We start from the raw sequence: 19,736 nt of genomic DNA, 5'->3' as shown, positions 1-19,736 counted from the left end.
GGATAGGAAGAATTAACATCATAAAAATGTCCACACTACCCAAAGTAATCTATAGATTCATTGCAATTCCTGTCAAGATTCCAATGACATATTTCACAGAATTAGAACAAATAGTTCAAAAGTTTATATGGGGCCACAAAAGGCCCCACATAGCAACAGCAATCCGGAGAAAGAAGAGCAAAGTTGGACTAATCGCAGCACCAAATAACAAACTATAGTAATCAAAACATCATGGTACTGGCATAAAAACAGGCACAGAGATCAATGGAACAGAATAGAGAACACAGAAATAAACCCACACCTTTATAGTCAATTAATATTCAACAGAAGCAAATACATAAAATGGGCTTAAGATAGTTTATTCAATAAATGGTGTTGGAAAAATTGAACAGTTATGTGCAGAAAAATGAAACTAGACAACCTTCTTACACCACACACAAAAATAAATTAAAAATGGATTTAAGAGTTAAATGTTAGACCTGAAACCATAAAAATCATAGAAGAAAACATAGGCAGTAAAATCTCAAACATTGTTCATAGCAATATTTTATCGGATATATCTCCCCAGGCAAGGGAAACAAAAGAAAAATAAATGAGACAGCGTCAAACTAGAAAGTATTTGCACAGCAAAGAAAATCATCAACAAAATAAAAAGACAACCCACAGAATGGGAGAACGTATTTGCTGATGCTTCTGATAAGGGGTCAATATTCCAAATTTAAAAAGAACTTAACAAAACTCAACACCAAAAAACAAGCAACCCAATTAAAACATGGGCAAAGGACCTGAATAGACACTTCTTATCCAGAGGACATACTAGTGGCCAACAGACATATGAAAAAATGCTCAATGTGACTAAACATCAGAGCAATGCATATTAAAATCACAATGAGATATTCACACCAGTCAGAATGGCTATCATCAATAAGTCAACAAACAACAAGAGCTGGCAAGGATGTAATGAAAGGGGAACCCTTTTGCACTGTTGGTGGGAATGTAGTTTGGTGCAGCCACTGTGGAAAACACTATGGAGATAACCTCAAAAAATTAAAAATGCATTTGCCTTTTGACCCAGCAATCCCACTTCTGGGGATATACCCAAAACACTATTTCCAAAGAAGATAAGCACCCTTATGTTCATTGCAGCGTTATTTACAATCGCCAAGACAAGGAAGCAGCCCAGATGTCCATCAGGAGATCAGTGGATAAAACAACTCTGGGACATTTACACAATGGACGACTTACTACTCGGCCGTAAAAGAGAAGAACATTTTACCCTTTGCAACAGTATGGATGGAACTGGAGAAGGTTATGCTAAGTGAAATAAGCCAGTCAGAGAAAGTCAAATACCATATGATTTCACTCATGTGGAGTCTAATGAACAAATTGAAGTAACAAGGACAATAGAACAGACTCGTAGAGAGGAGGATGACAGCTAAGGGAGGCCAGAGTTTAGGGGGGCGTAAGGATTGAGCAAAAAGCAAAAAAGAAACAGGACTTGTGGACAACAGTGTGGTGATTGCTGAGGGCAAGGGGGTAGAAGGGGACTAAAGGGTAATGGAAAAAGTGCAATAAAAAGGTTAGAAAAATAAATAATGCGAAAATAAAAAAGTGCTTGATTCTATTTTGTCTGTTTAAAATAGTAATTCCAAGCTAATGGAAAGTAAGTTCTTTGTTTTTTAATAATCATTTTGAGAGCAGTAATGTAGTCTCGATATTTCCAGAGTACCAGCTACATGTGTGGCCCGAAAGGTGTTATGACTAAATGGAAGAACTTCAGCCAGAATGCTAATTCACGTACTGCGTTCTCGGTTAGTTGTAAGGGTGTCGTCTTATCTGACTCCAGTGTTGAAAAATATTAGTGAAAATTTTGAATGGAGTCAGAGATGGCTATCATGAACGTTTTTGGCATCTTTTATGAGAGGGCAGATTCTCACCTAACTTTTTGAACTATACGAAGAGATGGCATTTTTCTGTGTTGTTATAAGTTTTACATCTCCGTGTTGTGTTTAGTATCTTGATAGGCAGAAACTTAGCCTTCAGTGTGCCACCAACTAAATGTTGAAAGTAAAGTACAGCATTTCCTCACTTACGGCAAGTATTAATGTTCTAGCCCCCGCCCCCCGCGATAGGTGAATATCCACGAAGTAAGAGCCTTACATTTATTTTAGTATTTATATATATTTTAAGGCTTTATAAACCCTTCCCACACACTTATAAACCGTTCCCAGTCCCTTATTAACCTTTTCCACACTTTTATAAACACTACTTATGTTCTTAAACATATTCTACACTCTTAAACCTACATAACTTTAACAACATATGTATACAGCACCACAAAATCCCACGATATAGCGAAAAATCCGCGATAAATAATTAAATATAATATTTTAAAAATCCCGCGGTACAGTGAGGCCGTGATAAGTGAACCGCGATGTAGAGAGGGACTACTGTATCAAGATTTCCTAAGACCAAAGAGTCTGAGAATAGGACTTTTTAACAGTTGAGGATTTTTAAAATATGATTAAGGATGAAATTAATGCTATATTTTACAACTATATTCAAATTTTGTAATAGAGTTTGATGAAATACTTTTCCAATTTGAATGCATTCAGAGTTCATAAGGTCTATTCACCACTCTTTTTAAGAAACCTGTGAATAAATTTTGGATCGTAGTTGATCTAATTATCACCCAGTTGACAGATGTAAGATACTTGCTGCGATGCTTTTCAATTTGTGGCAAGATGTACTAGAAGTAGAATAAAAAAGAAATCAATCTAAGATAGAAATTGAAATGTCAGTTATGGATATGGCTATAAGGTTGCTGTGCTGAAAGTTTGCAAAATATTCTTTTTGTTTGATAGGATAGGAAACTTAATTTTTTTAATTAATTTTTTTATTATTTGGAAGTATAAATCTTTTCAAACATGTGCTTTAAGTTGTTAATCCCAGCCAAACTCTTATTAAATAAACTTTTAACTAACTTTTGAGAGCAAAGTTAGAATACTTTCTAGACGTATTATTTACTTAGTTACCTTGGGTAAGACACTGAAAATTTATGACCCTTTATTTCCTTATTTGTAAAATTGGAACTCGTAACTAAAGGCGATTGTACAATAATTGATTTTACCTCATTTAATCTTAGCCGTACCTTATGAGGTAGGTATGCTATTCATTTTTATATTCATAGGAAAAACAAATTACTTGCCAAACCTAACAACAGTAGTAAATGGCAGTTTTTAGAATTTGAATCCAAGTTCTGTGGTTCTGTGTCCATTGCTCTTGCTAGCATTTCATTTTGAACATGTTAAAAGTTTTTATTCCCTGAAATCACTAGTATATTAGTCTGTAGCATTTAACATGGATTCATAATGAAAAGTTTATGTTCTTATTTTCAGCACACTTGTAAGTTAGTATGTATTACATTACCACTTATTCCGGGCTATTATCTGAAGTTCTTACTGATTGTAGATTTATACAGGGCTATGAAAAAATTAAGGTGTAAGCAGTGGAAGAGAATAGCAATACTATAGAGGTTAACTGAGCGAATTGCTAATTCGGCTCTGGGATGTCTTCCTCAATGGCTACTTTTGCTCTTTGGAAAGCTTACCACGGAAGTAGCAGGTTCTCTCAGCTATGTTTGATTTTTTTGGTGGGTGGGCTGTCCATTTCAGAAAGAAATAATTGACTCATGGTATCAAATAATCGTACCTAGATGTATCGGGACGTTTAACATAACCCCTAAAAAATGCTGCATTTGGTTCTGGATTGCTGGATATTGTGAGAAAAAAATAGATCTGTAAACCACATTAATAAATACTAACATAAACTTTTTAAAAATACTTTGCCATGTTTTTTCAAAAATATAATATTGTTTTTGCCATTCTTTGACAGACCCCTTATCCCTCTGGACAGAATGCAGGTCCAACCACGCTGGTATACCCTCAAGCCCCTCAGACAATGAATTCGCAACCTCAAACTCGTTCTCCGGTAAGTAAGCAGAAGCTTGTTCTAGACATGATTCTCCAACTAAGTTTGTGTTTGGATTTCTTTGACTAATATATTTACTTGATTTTGGAAATTTCTCCTAAAGATAACTTGTTATTATTATTGTTGTTGTTGTTATTGGTTAGCATTGTATTTTCCAGACTTTGCTTTGTAATAAATTTATTAAGAAAAAGAAGAAATGGAACCATTTATATCTTTTACTTTTCAGTGGCATGATTTTTCAAAAAAAATTTCAGTTTCATTCAAGTTTATTTTAGTTCTTAATTTGTTAGTTGTACTGTTCAAAATTCAGGAGAAGATTAAAGCACAGCGATTTTTTAATTAAAATGAATTTTAGTCATTAGACTCGCAAATTTCATTTGTTTGGAAAGGACTTCTGAATTGGTGTCACTAGATCAGTTCAAACCTTTTGATAGTGTGGACATATGCATGATATACATCAATGATGTATTCATTTTTTTTAAATGGTAAATAAATTATCGTACAAATGTAAATGCTATCATCCTCCTTGCTCATCCTTTACAGGGATTGCAATAAGAATTGTAAAGACTGTGGGTTTACTTGGGGTTCATCCTTTTGTTTCACAAAAGGATAGAGTGGCTTCAGCTGTGCATTCCTTAGAACGTGGTCCCCCTGCCTTGCATGATTCGTTTTTGCTAAAAGGTGCTTCTGTAACACCTCACATTGTATTTCTCATCCCAACTTGTACCTCAGCTCTGCGTTTTCCATAGAATACAGGGGTCTTCTTTGGATTCCCCACGCCTGCTTTTTTTGCCTGTACAGGAATATTTCATTGCATTTAGCTTCTATTCATTTAGTTTTGTGCATGGATTTAGAAATGTGGAAATGTATGAAAGAAGTGCTCAAAGAACTGGAGAGCATAGACTGCACCAAAATGTGATCTTTTTCTTACCTTCTTCCTGTCTTCCTTTTCTGCATTGCCCTCTTCTCCAATACCTGCTCTTAGATCCTTGTTCTCCCCAGGGGGTGGAGGAACCACTCTAAAGAGGTGGGACTTTGGTCCTAGTTGCTTGTTTGCTTGCCTCTCTCTCTCGCTCGCTCTCTCTCTGTCTCTCTGTCTCTGTGTATGTGTCTCTCTCTCCTTTCTTGCTGAAATGGTCAACAAGATGTCTGATGCAAGCTTTGTTCTGAGATTGCTTTGGGGATTTGGACTCTTGACTACTTGGAGTGGGCCTGAGATCTCACCAGTTTAATTTAGATAGGCCCGGGTTCTAATCATTAAACATGGAACATCATGGTAAGCTGTTACTGCAAAGGATTCTGTGGCCCTCTTTATCCCTAACCCCCCTTTTATGATATTGAGGGAAAAGGATTTAAATTTACATGGTTAGAACTGGCGCAAAACCTGACTGAAGAGCTGCATCTCTAAACCAGTTTTTTTGACAGCCCAGCAGAACAGTGCCAATACATTGCACAGACAACTGGAAGAGGAGGAAGGTTTTGGAACAGACTCCCGTTTACAGGTCCTTGGCTGGAAGAGGCTGGATAAAATACTGCATTGTAAGCAATATAACAAACTGTACTTCTTGCAGGCAGTGGTGCCTCTGGCGCTCATTATTTTTGACCACATCCATTTATTGGCTGATGAACAGAAATGCATTAATTGCTTCCTCTCTGAAAGTCTAACCTAGCATGGCAGTTTCTGCCAGGCCTAGTGGGGAAAAGAATAACAAATTGGGTGGGTCTTCTCTATTGGGGATTAGACAGGAGTGATTTGGGGTTCAGATTTTTCTTTATTTTAAACTTGAAGAGGGATATCCCTTTCAGATAAAATTGATTTAAAATGACAAATTTCAAGATTTCTTTTTCCCTCTTTCCATTTTATAATCAAATATCAAGGGGAAAATTGTCTGTAGTTGTCAGCCATTTTTCTGTGGTCATAAACTCTTCAGATACTATCCTCTATGCAGTTTTTGCCATCCGCTCTGCTAGTGACCATTACCCACCCCCATTACTAAAAACCGCACCCATAACATCTCATTACATACCCCAAAACAAGTGCAAGACTAGCGGACCCCAGACTACTCTTGCTTGTTGTTTTGGGTCCAGTTTTCTTTATTTCATTTGTGTTGGTGCTGGGAGGGTTCAGTTTGGGATATGAAATTTGGCAGGTTGCATTTTCTTTTTACATCCCAAGTTGCCATAGTCTAGCCTCATCCATCCCATGGCTACCCCAACTGGTGAGGAGAGGTAAGCTGTTGCACTAAGGAAGGGACCCTTCCCATGGCTTTGTAGAGCAGCTAAAGCTTACTCCATTCTATTTCTGCATTAATGGGCCATTGGCAATTGCACAGTTTAGGCTTTTCTGTTCTTCCCTGGACAGCTGCCTTTGCAATCCAACTGGCTTCATGGCCCGCCCACCTGCTTCCCCCCTTCAGGTTATCCTTGTGCCAGTATTTGATACTTCTTAATATCTAGTTAAAATTATATTTTTAAAAATCTTGTTTAAAAGTAAAAAATACAGATAAGCTATTTATCTGTTCTATTTTCTGGTTGTACCGAAACTCTTTAAACAGTTTATTTTTAAATAGCCTCCAAAATAGTGAATCTATTGAAGGCTTAACTGGGAGAGGTGGACAGTTTGGCTTTTGGAGGAACCTGTTGCTTTAGTTATTTTGACACTTTGTGGTGCTGAGTGCCAGAGTTACGTCAGTGTTACGTTGGCCCTGCCCGGTTACCGACTGTGTGCACAGAAGAGTGAGTAAGTGAGTGGGTGGGTGGGTCGCATTAACATTGGATCCAAGTTCCCAGAAGGCTGCTTTTCTTAATATCTACAGTCCTCACCATCTTAAAGACCCCTCTTCAAAAATAAAAATAAAAAAGGAAGTTTCTATTTTGAATATGAGCCAGCAGCGACTACAGTTTGTTCTGTTGCTTACAGTTACCCATAGGATTAAGACTATTGTCATTTCAAATGGAAAACTCAATAGCCAATGGTGACTAGTGCAAAATAGACTAGGGTACTTTCCCACTAACTTAAGTTGTGGTTTTTTTTTAAAAAAAAAATATATATGTATAATTTTATAAGGTACTCCTTTTGCTCATAGAAAGTTCTTTCAACTGAAACATTTGAAATATTTAAAATTTCAACTTTTCTTTTAAAGCCTTAGAAATGGGACCTTTCTGTGGAACAGTGATAAGACAGGTACTGCTGTACTCAGGGTAATTTTTTAACATGGCCATTTTCTTTTGCTTTTTTTTTCCCCAAAAATGTCACGAAGAAACATCTCACTTCCACCTGCTACCTTCATACCACATGGGTGGTGTTGCCTATTCTTGAAACTTTATGTTCATAGTAGAGGGATGCTCTTGTTTTCATAATTGGAAAACTGAAAATATAGACACCAGTTCTTTGAATAGAAAATGTTCAGCAAGAACTATAGCGGCCATTATCACCATTCTGAGAAATTGTTTTACAGTGGTTAGCATTCTAATGATGTAAGTCATAGAGAACTCATCAAGTTATGCAGAATAACTTAAAAAATGTGTTAAGGCACTTTTTATTATCTGAACAATAGGTGACATTTTAGCTTCTGAGGTGCATTCTTGATGGAGCTACTTTCAGGTGTTTCCTACATTGTGGCATGTGCTTCACTGTAATTTTTTGAATGTTTTTATATGAAATCATGACAATTGAGTAAATAATTGCAAGTCTCTTACAAGTACTATTGCAGATAACTAAATTCTGGGTATAAAGGATTGTTTCTTACTTAATCTTCAGTTCAGTTCACCTGTAGTGATGAGTTGACAGAAGGCTCCATAGGAAATAAAACCACTGAAGAAATATATTTTAACTCCTTTAGTGTATTAAATTAAAATCCTGTATGGTTTGCATTCAAAACTGCTTTCTAAGTATTTTCTGTTCGCTACTGAAGAGGGTGGTTAGCATTACAATAATTAGTATATTAGTAGCCAATACATGACAGTAGGTACCCTGATATTTTCTGTCCTTTTTAGTCGAAATCACATTAGAAACCCAGTTTTGCTCTGATGAAGAACTATTTGATCTCAGAGGTTTAGTATTCAAAATTTTATGGGTGAATAAGTTTTTTCTTCCTTTCTAAGCTAGGGAGAGTAAGGGTTGAATCACTATTATCTACTTTCAAGTACTCTACGAGTTAGCTGAGAACTTGTTTTCTTTTGCATTTATTCTCAGTTGGTACCTATGTACAGTGCTGTGCTGTTGTGTATAAATAGTGAGTGAGAGACTGGACTTCTTTTACTCCTTTCTCTTCTTGAGCTTATAATAGTACAGTTTTGATTAATCATGTTAGAGAGTGATATTCTTCACTAGCTGTTTGCTTTGATATGCCTGGTATTAAATTTTACTAGTTAATTAAATTTAAGCATGTAATTATATATATTTATAGATTTTATATATATGTAGATTATATGTAAATATATAGATTATAAATATATATTTAGTGTAATATACATAAATATGTAAGTAAAATTTTATTCTTTAACTCCAAGAAATAAAGGAAGATACTGAAACTTCCATTTCATGTGTGAGATACCCCATTTACCTTAAGTAAATTTGACATCACTCCTGTTACATTCTTTATTTCCTGTTGGACGGTATAATTACCTCCCGGTATTTCTTGTAGTATAAAGGCATTTCTGACTGCCTGCAGCTATATCAGTTGCATAGACCCACTTGACTTTTCATACATTTGTCTTAATATAGCCACTCAGTGTTTCAAAAACATTTTTTAAATTTGGGTTTTTAAAACTTTTTTTTTCTGTCAGAGAATCACCTTTACTCATGCCTAACAGCTTAGCTGTTTCTCTCCCAGCTGATAAATGGCAGACTATTTCCAGTAGTGGTGTTAACCTGTTTTGAATCTTAGTACCTGTCTGTCACTGTCCTGCAGCAAAGCTTTGACTGTTTGTGTTTTTTTTTTTTTCCTTGTGGGTTTTTTTTCTTTTGGCATATTGTGTGACATTTTGGTTTTTGTTGTGGTGTTTCTGACTCTTTGTGCCTTTCCTTTTGTGTTTGTTTTCCCTCCTTCTCTCAGTTTGCAGCGGGGCCTCGACCTGCCCATCATCAGGTACTGTACCCTTGCCCCTCACTATCATCTTTAAGGAATAGGCGGGGGCTTTAGTGGCTGCCCACTCTTAGAATGCTGCCGTTCCACGGACCCATTCCAACCGCTCTCTTCAAGAGTAGCTTTAACCTGTGTAATTCAGTTCTTTTTGTCCTTATTTCACAGCATTCTGTTGTTAACAAACCCATTTGCTTCTGTTTACAGCACAATTGAGAAATTAGTTGTTTTTTTCTTTCTAAAAAATAATTTCCCTGAATTTAGAGAACCTTGAAGATACTAAATTTTGGAGATACTAAACACTCATAGATTTTGTGGATTAAATTTAACATTAAATGATGGAAAGGCACCATTCTAAGAGTTTTCTATTAACATTCTGATGTAACTTGTATTGATGTGTATAAAATAACATTAGTATTTCTAAAACCACTTAATCTCAGTTACTAACCTAGACCTAATAACAAATTAGCAATAATATGCATTCATTTGCTACATAGAATTATCTTTATTCTTAGGATATATTTAAAATAGATACTTTAGTTAATTTTAGTATTTTTAGCCTGTTGCTTCTTTTAATTGAATTCATTGTATAAATTAAAAATTCAAAGAAGTATATGCTGACACTAATTTATTTAGCAGGAATATACCACAGGGTGTGGTTTGAGAGAAAGAAAAAGACTTGCAGGGTGTTTTCCCCAAATAGCTTTTTATGGGGTGTTCTGAAATGTTTTCTTCTGCTATCGTGGAAAGAGCCTGTCAGGTGTCAGGTTCTAGAATCTGATAGATCTGGGTTCATATTACGAGCTGTGCTGTACAGTTAGCTGAGTTAAGCAGATCTTTTTCTGAGCCTCAGTTTCCTCATATGTAGAACGAGGATAGATACCTTCTACATTAGAGATAATGTACTTAAGTCAACTGACACAAAGTAAGCAGTCAATATCTGGTAGCTATTTTTAATGTTGTTATGCAACATAATGCAGTTTGATAAAAGGAAAACAATTCGCCAGTGTTTGTTTAGCTGTGGTATCATACTTAGAATTTATTTTACTAAGTAAATGGGTATTGTTAATTGAAGGCTTTCATTGTCTAACAGTGTTTTAATGTAAGGCCCTATTTCTCAAAATACAGGCTTTTCCAATTTAGAGGATGTAAAGCAAAGCACATTATAACGTGTGAAAAGACACTTTGCAGGAGAACTCAGATGGCTGCATGAAGTAGATGACAATGCTTTGGGTTTGATAAAGAAATAAAACTTAGGGTGTATTCTGGTATCAAGGTATTATTGTTATAGTACTTTGAGGGTTTGGACTTCGGCATTAGCTAGGCCTCAGTTTGACTCTTCCTTATGAAGTGTGTGTTCTTGGGTAAGTTATTTACTGTTCTCAGCCTCAGTTTTCTCATCTGTAAGATGGGGGCATCGTTAATACCATCTCAGGACTGATGTGAAAAGTAAATGAGATAGTGCAAATAAAATAATTAGCAGTGTGTTTGACACATACTAAGAATCTAGGGAGTAAAATGACTAATAATAAAAGAGATAATCCCTTAGGTAAAAAGATTGGTTACAATGTTTTAAAGAATGTTTAGTCGTGTCATAGAGGCAAGCCTTAAATTTTAGTTAGGGGTCAAGCCAGATACTCCTGCCAGAGAAACCTGGGAGAGCTCTGTTCAAGAAACAGAGTAAAAAGAAACTGGATTCATAAAAATGATTTTTGAGCTCCTTGGTACAAGGTTAGGTGTTTGTATAATCTCTATTTGATAGCAGTGTTCCTCAAATAGGGGTGTTGTGTTTAAGCCTTAATAAACGGCCAGCTTTGGGAAAGTCTGTTTTTTAAACTTCCTTCTATGCCTGTAGGCTTGTGATACATTTTGTCTTTCCTCATTTCCAACAACCAAAGCAAACTTTAAAGAATTTTTGTGAGAAAAGGATGACTTCACTTCTGAAAAAGTTTTTCACATGTAATATAACTCAAAAAATATTGGAAGATTGGTCCTTCGTTTAGCTGTAGGATGATCCTTGTGAAATTATGGCATGTTTCAACTAATAAAAAAAATAGAACTATATACGTGTGTATATTATTTAGCAAGAAAGATAATTACTTCCCGATGCTAGTTCTTGAAGATGGTTCTTGACATGCAGGAAAAGTCCAGAGCATTGTTTTTGGATACTAAAACTTCAGGTAGCTGACTGCTTTTTACTGTGGCATACTTCCTTTATAAACACAAGTTAATTTTTTTTTTCAATACACCACGGAGAATTAGGTGAAAAAGGAAATGTTTAACCTTGGTTCAAGCAGCAGCAGTAGTTGCCTTAGAGAAATAGAGGAAGGGGCAGGGGCATGGGCTTGAAGTGCCCGTGCTGAGCAGAGGTGGCTGAACCAGTGTTGTGGTAGGGCAGTGATTAAATTGTTAGGAAAAGCTTGCTCTTCTGTATCCAGGAGGGTAAGGGCCAGTTTGGTTTTTCACCATGCAGTATGTATGGGTATTTTCAGTGTGATAACCACTAATGAAAATCACTCTGTAATTAGAGTTTATTTAGCAACTTTTGGGCTCTAAATACCAGTATAATTCCTCCAGTGACAATTTAAAGCAAAGTAAAACACATCTTCGTACATTTCCAAATACCGTCTATGGAGGTGTGATCTGTTTACCATTTGAGAATCATGGGCTGAAGTCTGTATTTAAGAGAAACTTCTCCTCAGATCTAAAGTGAGACCTAAACCCTGAGAGGTTGATGGAGGAAATACTCATAATACAAAACAGAGAGTTACTTAAAGCAGTCCAGTGAGAAACAAACGTTGAGTGATATACAGAGAACACACTTTTAAAGAGAAAACATCTATGTCCTGCTTAGTATTTAAAGCTGAATTGAAAGCACAGATGCTTTTTTCTTCTGTGGTTGTTTGCTTTGGCCAGAAAGAATGAAATCAAATTAGAATTATAATTAGCCTTGAATAGTTAGAATTAATGAATAGATTTCTCATTTCTCCTTTATTGCATTATTCATCAGTGGCTACCTTTCTTATTACATATTGTTTTACATTTTCATCTTTTTTTGTTTTTTTTTACAAAATAATTGATGCTGCATAATGTTTCCTATGATTGCTATTTCTATAGTACAATTGTAAATATATTACTTTGTGGATGCTTAATAACAATTGATCCTATCACCATTTCAAAGAAAAAAATATTAACTGCTGTTTAGGTGAGCTAACTGGAGATAATTGCCATCATCCAGTTTAGTAATCTAAAACATATATGTAACAAATAAGATTTTGGATAGTCGACATTTTTAGTTTAATACTGGGTTGGCCAAAAAGTCCATTTAGTTTTTTGCATAACATAAAAGGTACATTTTTCATTTTCAACTATAAGTTGATTGTTTTGGATATTTTGAATATGTCAGCTATCTCCCACGTGGTGTAACATTGATTGTTCTCAATTAATATGTTGCTTTGATCGCTATCAACTTCAGCTGGTCTACTTGACCATGGAGCATGGTCCAGTGAAAAATCTCCAGCAAGAAACTTCACAAACCACTTTTGACACATCTGGTCAGTCACAGCACCTTTTCTATACATTGCACAAATCTTTTTTTTTTTGCATTTCAGTCACGTTTTTACCTTTCTTGAAATAATAAAGCTTAATATGCTGAAAATGTTTTGTATTTTCTTCCATCTTCAGTATTAAAATGGCTACACAGAAGTTCACCAATTTTAATAAGTTTTTTAAAAACTGCACACTGATATGTCAGCTGTCACAATACAGTTTAACAAAATTGTTTTGAATGAAATTAAAGACAACTAAGTGCTACCAGAGCCATGTTACAGAAAAAAAAAACAAACAAATTTTTGGGGCAACTCAATAGAACCAAGAATCTGTTGTAGGGTGTGTCTCTTATACTTTTATTTAGAAGATTTTTATGTGTAGGCAACTTGAGCTCCTTTTGAGTCCCTCAAGTCAGGAATACCATGCTCCAGTCATGGTTATTTCAACCATATCTTCTTGGTTCTACTCATTTTGGCTTTTGCATCATCTTTAGATGACAATGATGATTTGCATTTTATAACTTGAAGAGAATAACAGTTTTCTTCAAAAGTAAAAGTAATCCTAAGTAATTTTATATGCAAAACACCCTTGGCTTTAGAACTATGTCAACTATTTTTACTCTGATATTTGAAAATCCTAAGGTAATTAGAAACTGAAAGAACAGAACGTACACTCAGAATTAAAAACAAGTTACTTGGTATAATATAGATTCTGGCTTGTGTTATTAATTTCATGTCTTTGGTCACTGAAATTTGTGTAGTTGCAGTTTAAAGTTACTTATATTTCTTTATTTGACTTGTGGACTTCATAAGAAAAATCAGGTATTGGTTATATACTGTGGCTGGTAGTCTTTGCACCGTGAGAAAGACCAGGGAATTGGTATTTTAAAATGTTCACAGAACAGAAATATTTTGCAGTGTGTTGATGTATGATTTTAGTTCCTATAGTGTTTACAAATGCTGAATTATATGCCATATTCAAAGCAGTTGGATTCAGTGTAAACAAATAATAAGCTTCATAAAGCTTAACAATATTTGGCCTGAAGGAATATGTTACCTGGTGGCAGGCATTGAAACTATGCCTGTTTTCCTGTTGTAGTTTGGTTCTTTTGCAAAAAGATTTTTAAAAGAAAAAAAAAAAGCTGGCTTATGTTGATCTTTTTTTCTTTTTTTCTTTTCTATATTCAAAGTTATGCAATATTTCTATTGCTCTAGGCGATTTCTTTCATTTGGAAAGTAAAATAAATGAAGATGAAGGCTTGCCTCTGGGGCCACACCTGGCGCATCAGACTTTAGTGGATATTACCAGAAAATCAAATTAAGCATCTATTTAGTTTTATGACCAGAACTGTTAGATTTTTTTCAGAGCTTGACATAAGTCAGTGATGGGCAGTTTTACCTGGTGTCTTAGTCACAAGGATTTGTAGGGTTGCAGCAGAGACAATGATGAAAATAATAGGTTGGGAGTAGATATAACTGAGATTCAGTCTTGGCTTTACTACAAACCGTGGGCCTCAGCTTACTTATCTGCAAAATAGATAAAATAGTGGTATAATAAGTGATATAATATTGAGGTGTTATAATAACAGCACCTGTTTCCTAGGGGTGTTGTGAGTGTTAAAGTACCTGGCTGACACAGTGCCTGGCTCGTAGGTCATTGGTAAGCATCAGTTTCCCTTAAGCAGTGAGACAGCCTGACTTTTCCCCTCTTTCCCAGGCTGTTTTTACCTACAGAATGAAGTGTTCTACAAGGATGCTTATTTCCCAGACTCTACATTATGATCTGACAGAACACCTTCTTGTTCCTGATGGACTCCTTAGGGGTTTTGCTCCTCCATTAGACATAATCCTCTAGGGCAGCACTGTCTAATAGAACTTTCTGTGATGATAAAAATGCTCTGTTATTTGTGCTGTTTGCCATGGTAGGTACTAGCCACATTGAACTGTTGAGCATTTGAAATGTGCAATGCATCTGAAGAACTGACTTTTAAATTAAATATTACTTTTAAGTAACCAGATATGGCTAGTGGCTACTACGTTGAACAGCCTGGATTTTTAGGGCTTATATCTCCTAATTTTCAGTGAAACCAGAATTATGCCATATTGACGACATGCAGGAAAGTACAGAAAAAATTTACAGTAATAATCATTGTGAGTTGTAAGTCAGCAGAAAGTGTGATTGACATTTGAGTGACATTCCATTATGCAGACGCTTTCCTATGTGTCAGAAAATCATAGCACTATTATTTTTTTCAAGAGTACTTTAGAATTTTTAATAGTATTAACCTAAAATATTCTTAATTACATATCTTACTATTTATTTCTCTAGTAGTCTGAGCTATATACTGCAAAAATCTGGGGCAGCATATTTGTGATATGTTTCTTATTACTTTGCAAATTAATGTATATACTCAGTAGTTTTTTCCCACATGGGAAGAGCTAATGTGATTGAATAAGATTTTTCTAGTTGCTGAAAATGAATAGGTGGTTTTCAAATTTATGATGATTATGTAGTTTTTGAGAGATATCTTTGTCTTTTCATAATTTTAGAGAGCAAAGTCCTGAGAAATTATATATTGTAAAATTACCAGCATCTTCAAAAAGCATTTATTACCAGTGTTATCGGTGAGGAAACTTTGGGTAGTGGTGTAATTCCTACATCATTAGAGCAATTCTCCAAGTGGAGTGCTTTTCTTCTGGCTTCTAGAGTTTTTCTGTGAAATTGGCAATCATGAGTACCCCAAATTCATCCTCTGTTTTGGATCTTCCCAAAGTACCACCTCAAATGAGGCCTGCTGCCTTCTTATGCATTCTCCTGGCAACCTAGGGCACCATTGAAATACAAAATACTTCAAATAAATTAAAATCAAATGTGGAGCTGATAGCTATGTTGTACATAGTTCTTCGCTACCTGGTCCTGTTCAGCATTTTTTATCAGTGCTTGGCTTAACAACGTGCCTGTCACATTTGCTGATGGTCATGTAATTTTGACATTGTGTGTTATATTCCAAATTCAAAAAAATTTGTACACTTGAAATCATGGGTTGACATTATAACTTTATAGCACTTGCTAGCTGCTATGTACCACTCTAAACACTATGTATATATTTTCAGCCTCCTAATAAACCTCTAACCAGATACATTTTTATAAGATTCCTCATATGAGCTTCAAAACAGAGCTATATGAGTCCACATTTCCAGGTTATGTATGAAGAAGATATATGGGTTTTAAATGATTGTAACTTGGTGTCATCAGTAGTAAACATGGTTGACAAAAGAGCTCCTGTGTTTCATAATTTTATTAATGGAAACATAGTTTACCAGAATAGAGAGTTATATTGCTCATTCATTCAGCAGCATATATTTATTGAATGAAAGTCAGGTACATTCCTTGCAGACCCCATCTGGATATTGTGTTTGGTTCTCTTATTTCGTGACACTTTGAGCAAGGGAGCAGATTGAGAGAAAAGCGTAAGAGGGTCAAGGAATTCAAAATCTTGGTTGGAGGGACAAAGGGTAGTAAGTGGTGATTGGCTTGGAACCAAAAAAGACAGCGGTGTGAAAGTTGGTATTGATGGCTAATCTTCAGATAACTTAGAGGTTTGTCACTTACGGAAAAGAAGGATTTGACCTCATTGTGATTTTAGGTACAGGTGTTGGACCAGAGAATAGATGATACAGAGAGAAAAGTTTGGAACTAATAGAAGGAAAAACTGATGCAGTATCAGAGCTCCATTTAACAATGAAGTTCAACTGTGTCTTGAGTTGCTCATGTTTCATAACCCCAAGTGCATGTCATATAAGAGATTCAAACTTTAGGTGTTAGACTAAATGGCCAGTACTGTCCTTCCAGCCAGAAGTTTGATTGTTTTAATGACTTCATCACTCAGGGGAGAGGAAAAGGGATTCAGAAGCATTGCAAGCATTTTGGGAAGGGGAGAGAAGAGAGTTTTTAAAAGGGAGTGGGGGACAAGTTCCAGATAGCCTGTCCTAGTAAAAATCTTTGTTGTATCAAGAATATAAAAGCATATGAACAAGTTTCACTCATTTTAAGGGAGACAGAGCATTGGAGGCCTGTAGGGAGAAGAAATTTGTTTTCCTGAATGATAAACACATTTTGTGAAGGCACTGGTGTAGCATTTTTCTTACCAGGAATCAGTTACGGTTGAGGGATATTCCACCCATTAGTATAGTTGAGTAAAGCTCTTGCCACATCCCTTCAGCCTGTGAAGAGATTTCCTCTGACTGAGCACACTTGTTTGAAAATACGAGGGGTGTTCCATGTCATGAGTGGTAGAGTATAAAACAGTTTAAAAAATACTGACCTAGAACTTGACTGTATTTAAATTACAGATGGGAGACCTTAGCAGGTTACTTAATCTTCCTTTCCCTCTATTTCCTCCTCTTATTTAATAGGGGTGTCCTCATGGGGGCATTATTGATAGTACCTGCTTTAGAGATTTGTTGTGGGGTTAAGTTAATATACAGTATATGTAAAGTGTTCAGTGGTACCTGGGAGCTGGTAAGTGCCATATAAATCTTAACTATTGTTATTTAGTGTGCCTATGTGAATACATTTTCTTATTTAGTTTCAAAGCTGAAACCTTAGTTTATAAAAAATTATTTTATGTCCACATAATTACAAACGTGGTGTTTTAGTGGCTTAACTGTCTGTTAATATTAGGAGTATCATCGAAACACTTGATTCTCTTCGAAAACTGCTGAAGAAAAGTTTTATACTTTTCAGAAATCTCCTTGAATAAGATGTAACCTTAGTTTTTCTAGATAGGCTAATTAAAAATCCTAGCAAGAGCATTGGGAAATAGTGGTAAGAAAAGTACTCATATATAGTAAACTATTAAAATTCTGGGAAAACTTTGCCCATGTCTGTTTTCCTTGCTCTGCAAAAGTCAATAGGTTAGTTTCCTGTCTCTCACCCACCATAACTCTATGTTTTTTCAGGCAATAAGTACTTTGAGAAATTGGATGATAATATAGCGACAGTGGATCATCACCTGTACCTGTTTGATACTCCCCTTGTCTTGACTGCCCTCTAGAGTTGATGGAAAAGGATTATGTAGAATTAATCTTTTTAACATCTATAATGCTCAGTAAGCTGAACAGATAAATGACTTCTCTCTCCTTGAGATCTTTAACAGTTTTGCAGCCCCTGATAAATTAAGTTATAAAAATGATTGTTTGTTCCTGAAATGTTCTTGCAACTCACCTACATTGATGAGTAATAGATTCTGTCTGCTGTGTAATTAAGAAGAAGTGAAGTTTAGTGTGAAAAGTTTGTTAGTTCAGTGTCCCTGGTTGCAACCAACAGAAATTGTTATGTCTGTCACCAAAATTGTGTCAGTGGAGATAACCAGGTCCGTGCTCTTCTGTGGCTCAGCCCAGGGTTCTGTGTTACCGACTTGGCCTCTTGTACCTTCATCTCCATCAGCTACTCTCTGTGGCATTCCCCATCTGGTTTCCTTATTTACTCCATTCTCGGCTATACCTTACTGTCTATTGCTTTTAAGTGACTTAGCCTCTTTAGTGGGGTTTTCACCCCCTCTGGGTTATGAAGGCTGAATGGGGATGAGCCTTAGGCACTGGATCCCAGATCTTTCAGTTCAGCACAAGTCCTGTGTCTTCTACAACCTGTGGGTAGCATAATGATTAAGAATAGGACTGGGCCCAAAGGTCAACACTCAACTTTGATTTTATTTGGACCAATAGCAATATGTCTAGAATTGTGAGACAACTCAAATTTTGGAACTAGAGCGCACATTTTGACTGGTATTATATTTCCTTATTTTAAAGCTCTAAGTGGTGTCTTGTATGCCCGGTTAGTTGAAAAGAGCAGGTTTCTGTCATGAAGAGTCTGATATATGTTGCAAACTTTAAAATGATAAATGACACTCTAATTATTAGTTCTTACCTCCGTTGAAGCTATAGAGTGCATTGTAGAGAAGCTAAATAACATCATAATGGCTATTCATGAGAGCCAAGGGTAGGAATCAGTAGTCCCACGTACTTGTGCCATTAAGCAGACATTTCCTTTTAAGCTCTTATAACTGTGGCTATGATTAGAATATTTTTGCCACTGGATTTATTTATTTTTAATTAAATGTAATTTGATTCTTCATTCTGCTGTTCTCGAATTTTCAAGGGCGAATTGTCATTTCGATTTTCTAATCTTCCTTCTCCTATTATTACTAAATAGATATTTTTGTTGAGCTGCATGCTATGCCCTCCCCCTTTCTACTGATCTATAAGCTTTTCCATTGGCTTTCTTTCTGTTTCCTGCTGCTTTCTTGCTTCATAATTGAAGGGAGGATTCAGACCTATCCAGGTAACAAACTACTGGTTCTGCATGGCCTCTTTACTACTCTAACCCATTATTGTTACTATTGTTATTATTATTGTTATTGTTATTGCTGCTGCTGCTACTACTACTACTACTACTACAATGAGGCGGATTGTTTGCTGTGGGAATTTAACATTGGTATAGTGTTTCAGGGCTTTTAAGTCTTAAGTGAGAACCGTAAATAACCACAAGTACTGTTTGCTGTTTGAGAGATTTGAGCTCTGCTCCTTCCCGACTGTCCTTAAGCCCGTCTAGATCCTCCATTTTTATTGCAAAGTATTTGAGAAAGCAAAATTGAGTTCGTTTTAGTATAGGGTTGCCACTTTTTTAAAAGGAAGGCTTTTATTATCATGGGGCAATCAGCATGCAACAACCTACAGATAGTTTTAATTTAACTTAACCCTGATAGACTAACACGACAAATTTCATGTCCAGAGAGATTCTTGTTCTAAATGACTTCAATGGTAGTTTTTTTGAAACTGCTTTTAATTTTTAATAAGTTGATAATAAACCACCTACTCTTTATGAAATAATCAATGCTTTTATATAACAAAACAACTTTTAGAAGAGATACCAGCTACCTCTTTTATTATATTTTATCACACATTTTTAAATTATTAATTATGGTATGGAATTTTTAGTTTAAATGAATGAGACTTCATTTTAAAAATGAGGCTGCCCTCCTGTTTTCAAATGTGTGACACCATGATTAAAACTTAACCTGGTATGACTAGGATGCAATATTTTTTGTGAACC

The 19,736-nt window shown here is 35.6% G+C and overlaps 1 protein-coding gene across 7 annotated transcripts in view; it reads left to right on the top strand.

The window, feature by feature from the left end:
- Positions 1-19,736, top strand: part of EIF4G3 (eukaryotic translation initiation factor 4 gamma 3) — a 294,628-nt gene that overhangs the window by 132,435 nt on the left and 142,457 nt on the right. For 3 of the 7 annotated variants that reach the window (XM_090268729.1, XM_090268734.1, XM_090268735.1), the window contains 4 exons: positions 3,895-3,990; positions 5,416-5,529; positions 9,048-9,080; positions 18,945-18,965. In XM_090268729.1, the coding sequence (XP_090124855.1) occupies positions 3,895-3,990; positions 5,416-5,529; positions 9,048-9,080; positions 18,945-18,965 (264 nt within the window). The remainder of the gene's footprint in view (positions 1-3,894; positions 3,991-5,415; positions 5,530-9,047; positions 9,081-18,944; positions 18,966-19,736) is intronic. The other 4 variants (XM_090268730.1, XM_090268731.1, XM_090268732.1 and 1 more) reach the window with 4 other exon arrangements.

Source organism: Furipterus horrens, unplaced genomic scaffold (assembly GCF_987537825.1).
Source record: "Furipterus horrens unplaced genomic scaffold, mFurHor1.1.pri manual_scaffold_3, whole genome shotgun sequence".
Classification (NCBI taxonomy): Eukaryota; Metazoa; Chordata; class Mammalia; order Chiroptera; family Furipteridae; genus Furipterus; species Furipterus horrens.
The sequence above is the reverse complement of the archived record's forward strand: the minus strand, read 5'-3'. Positions and strand labels throughout refer to the sequence as shown.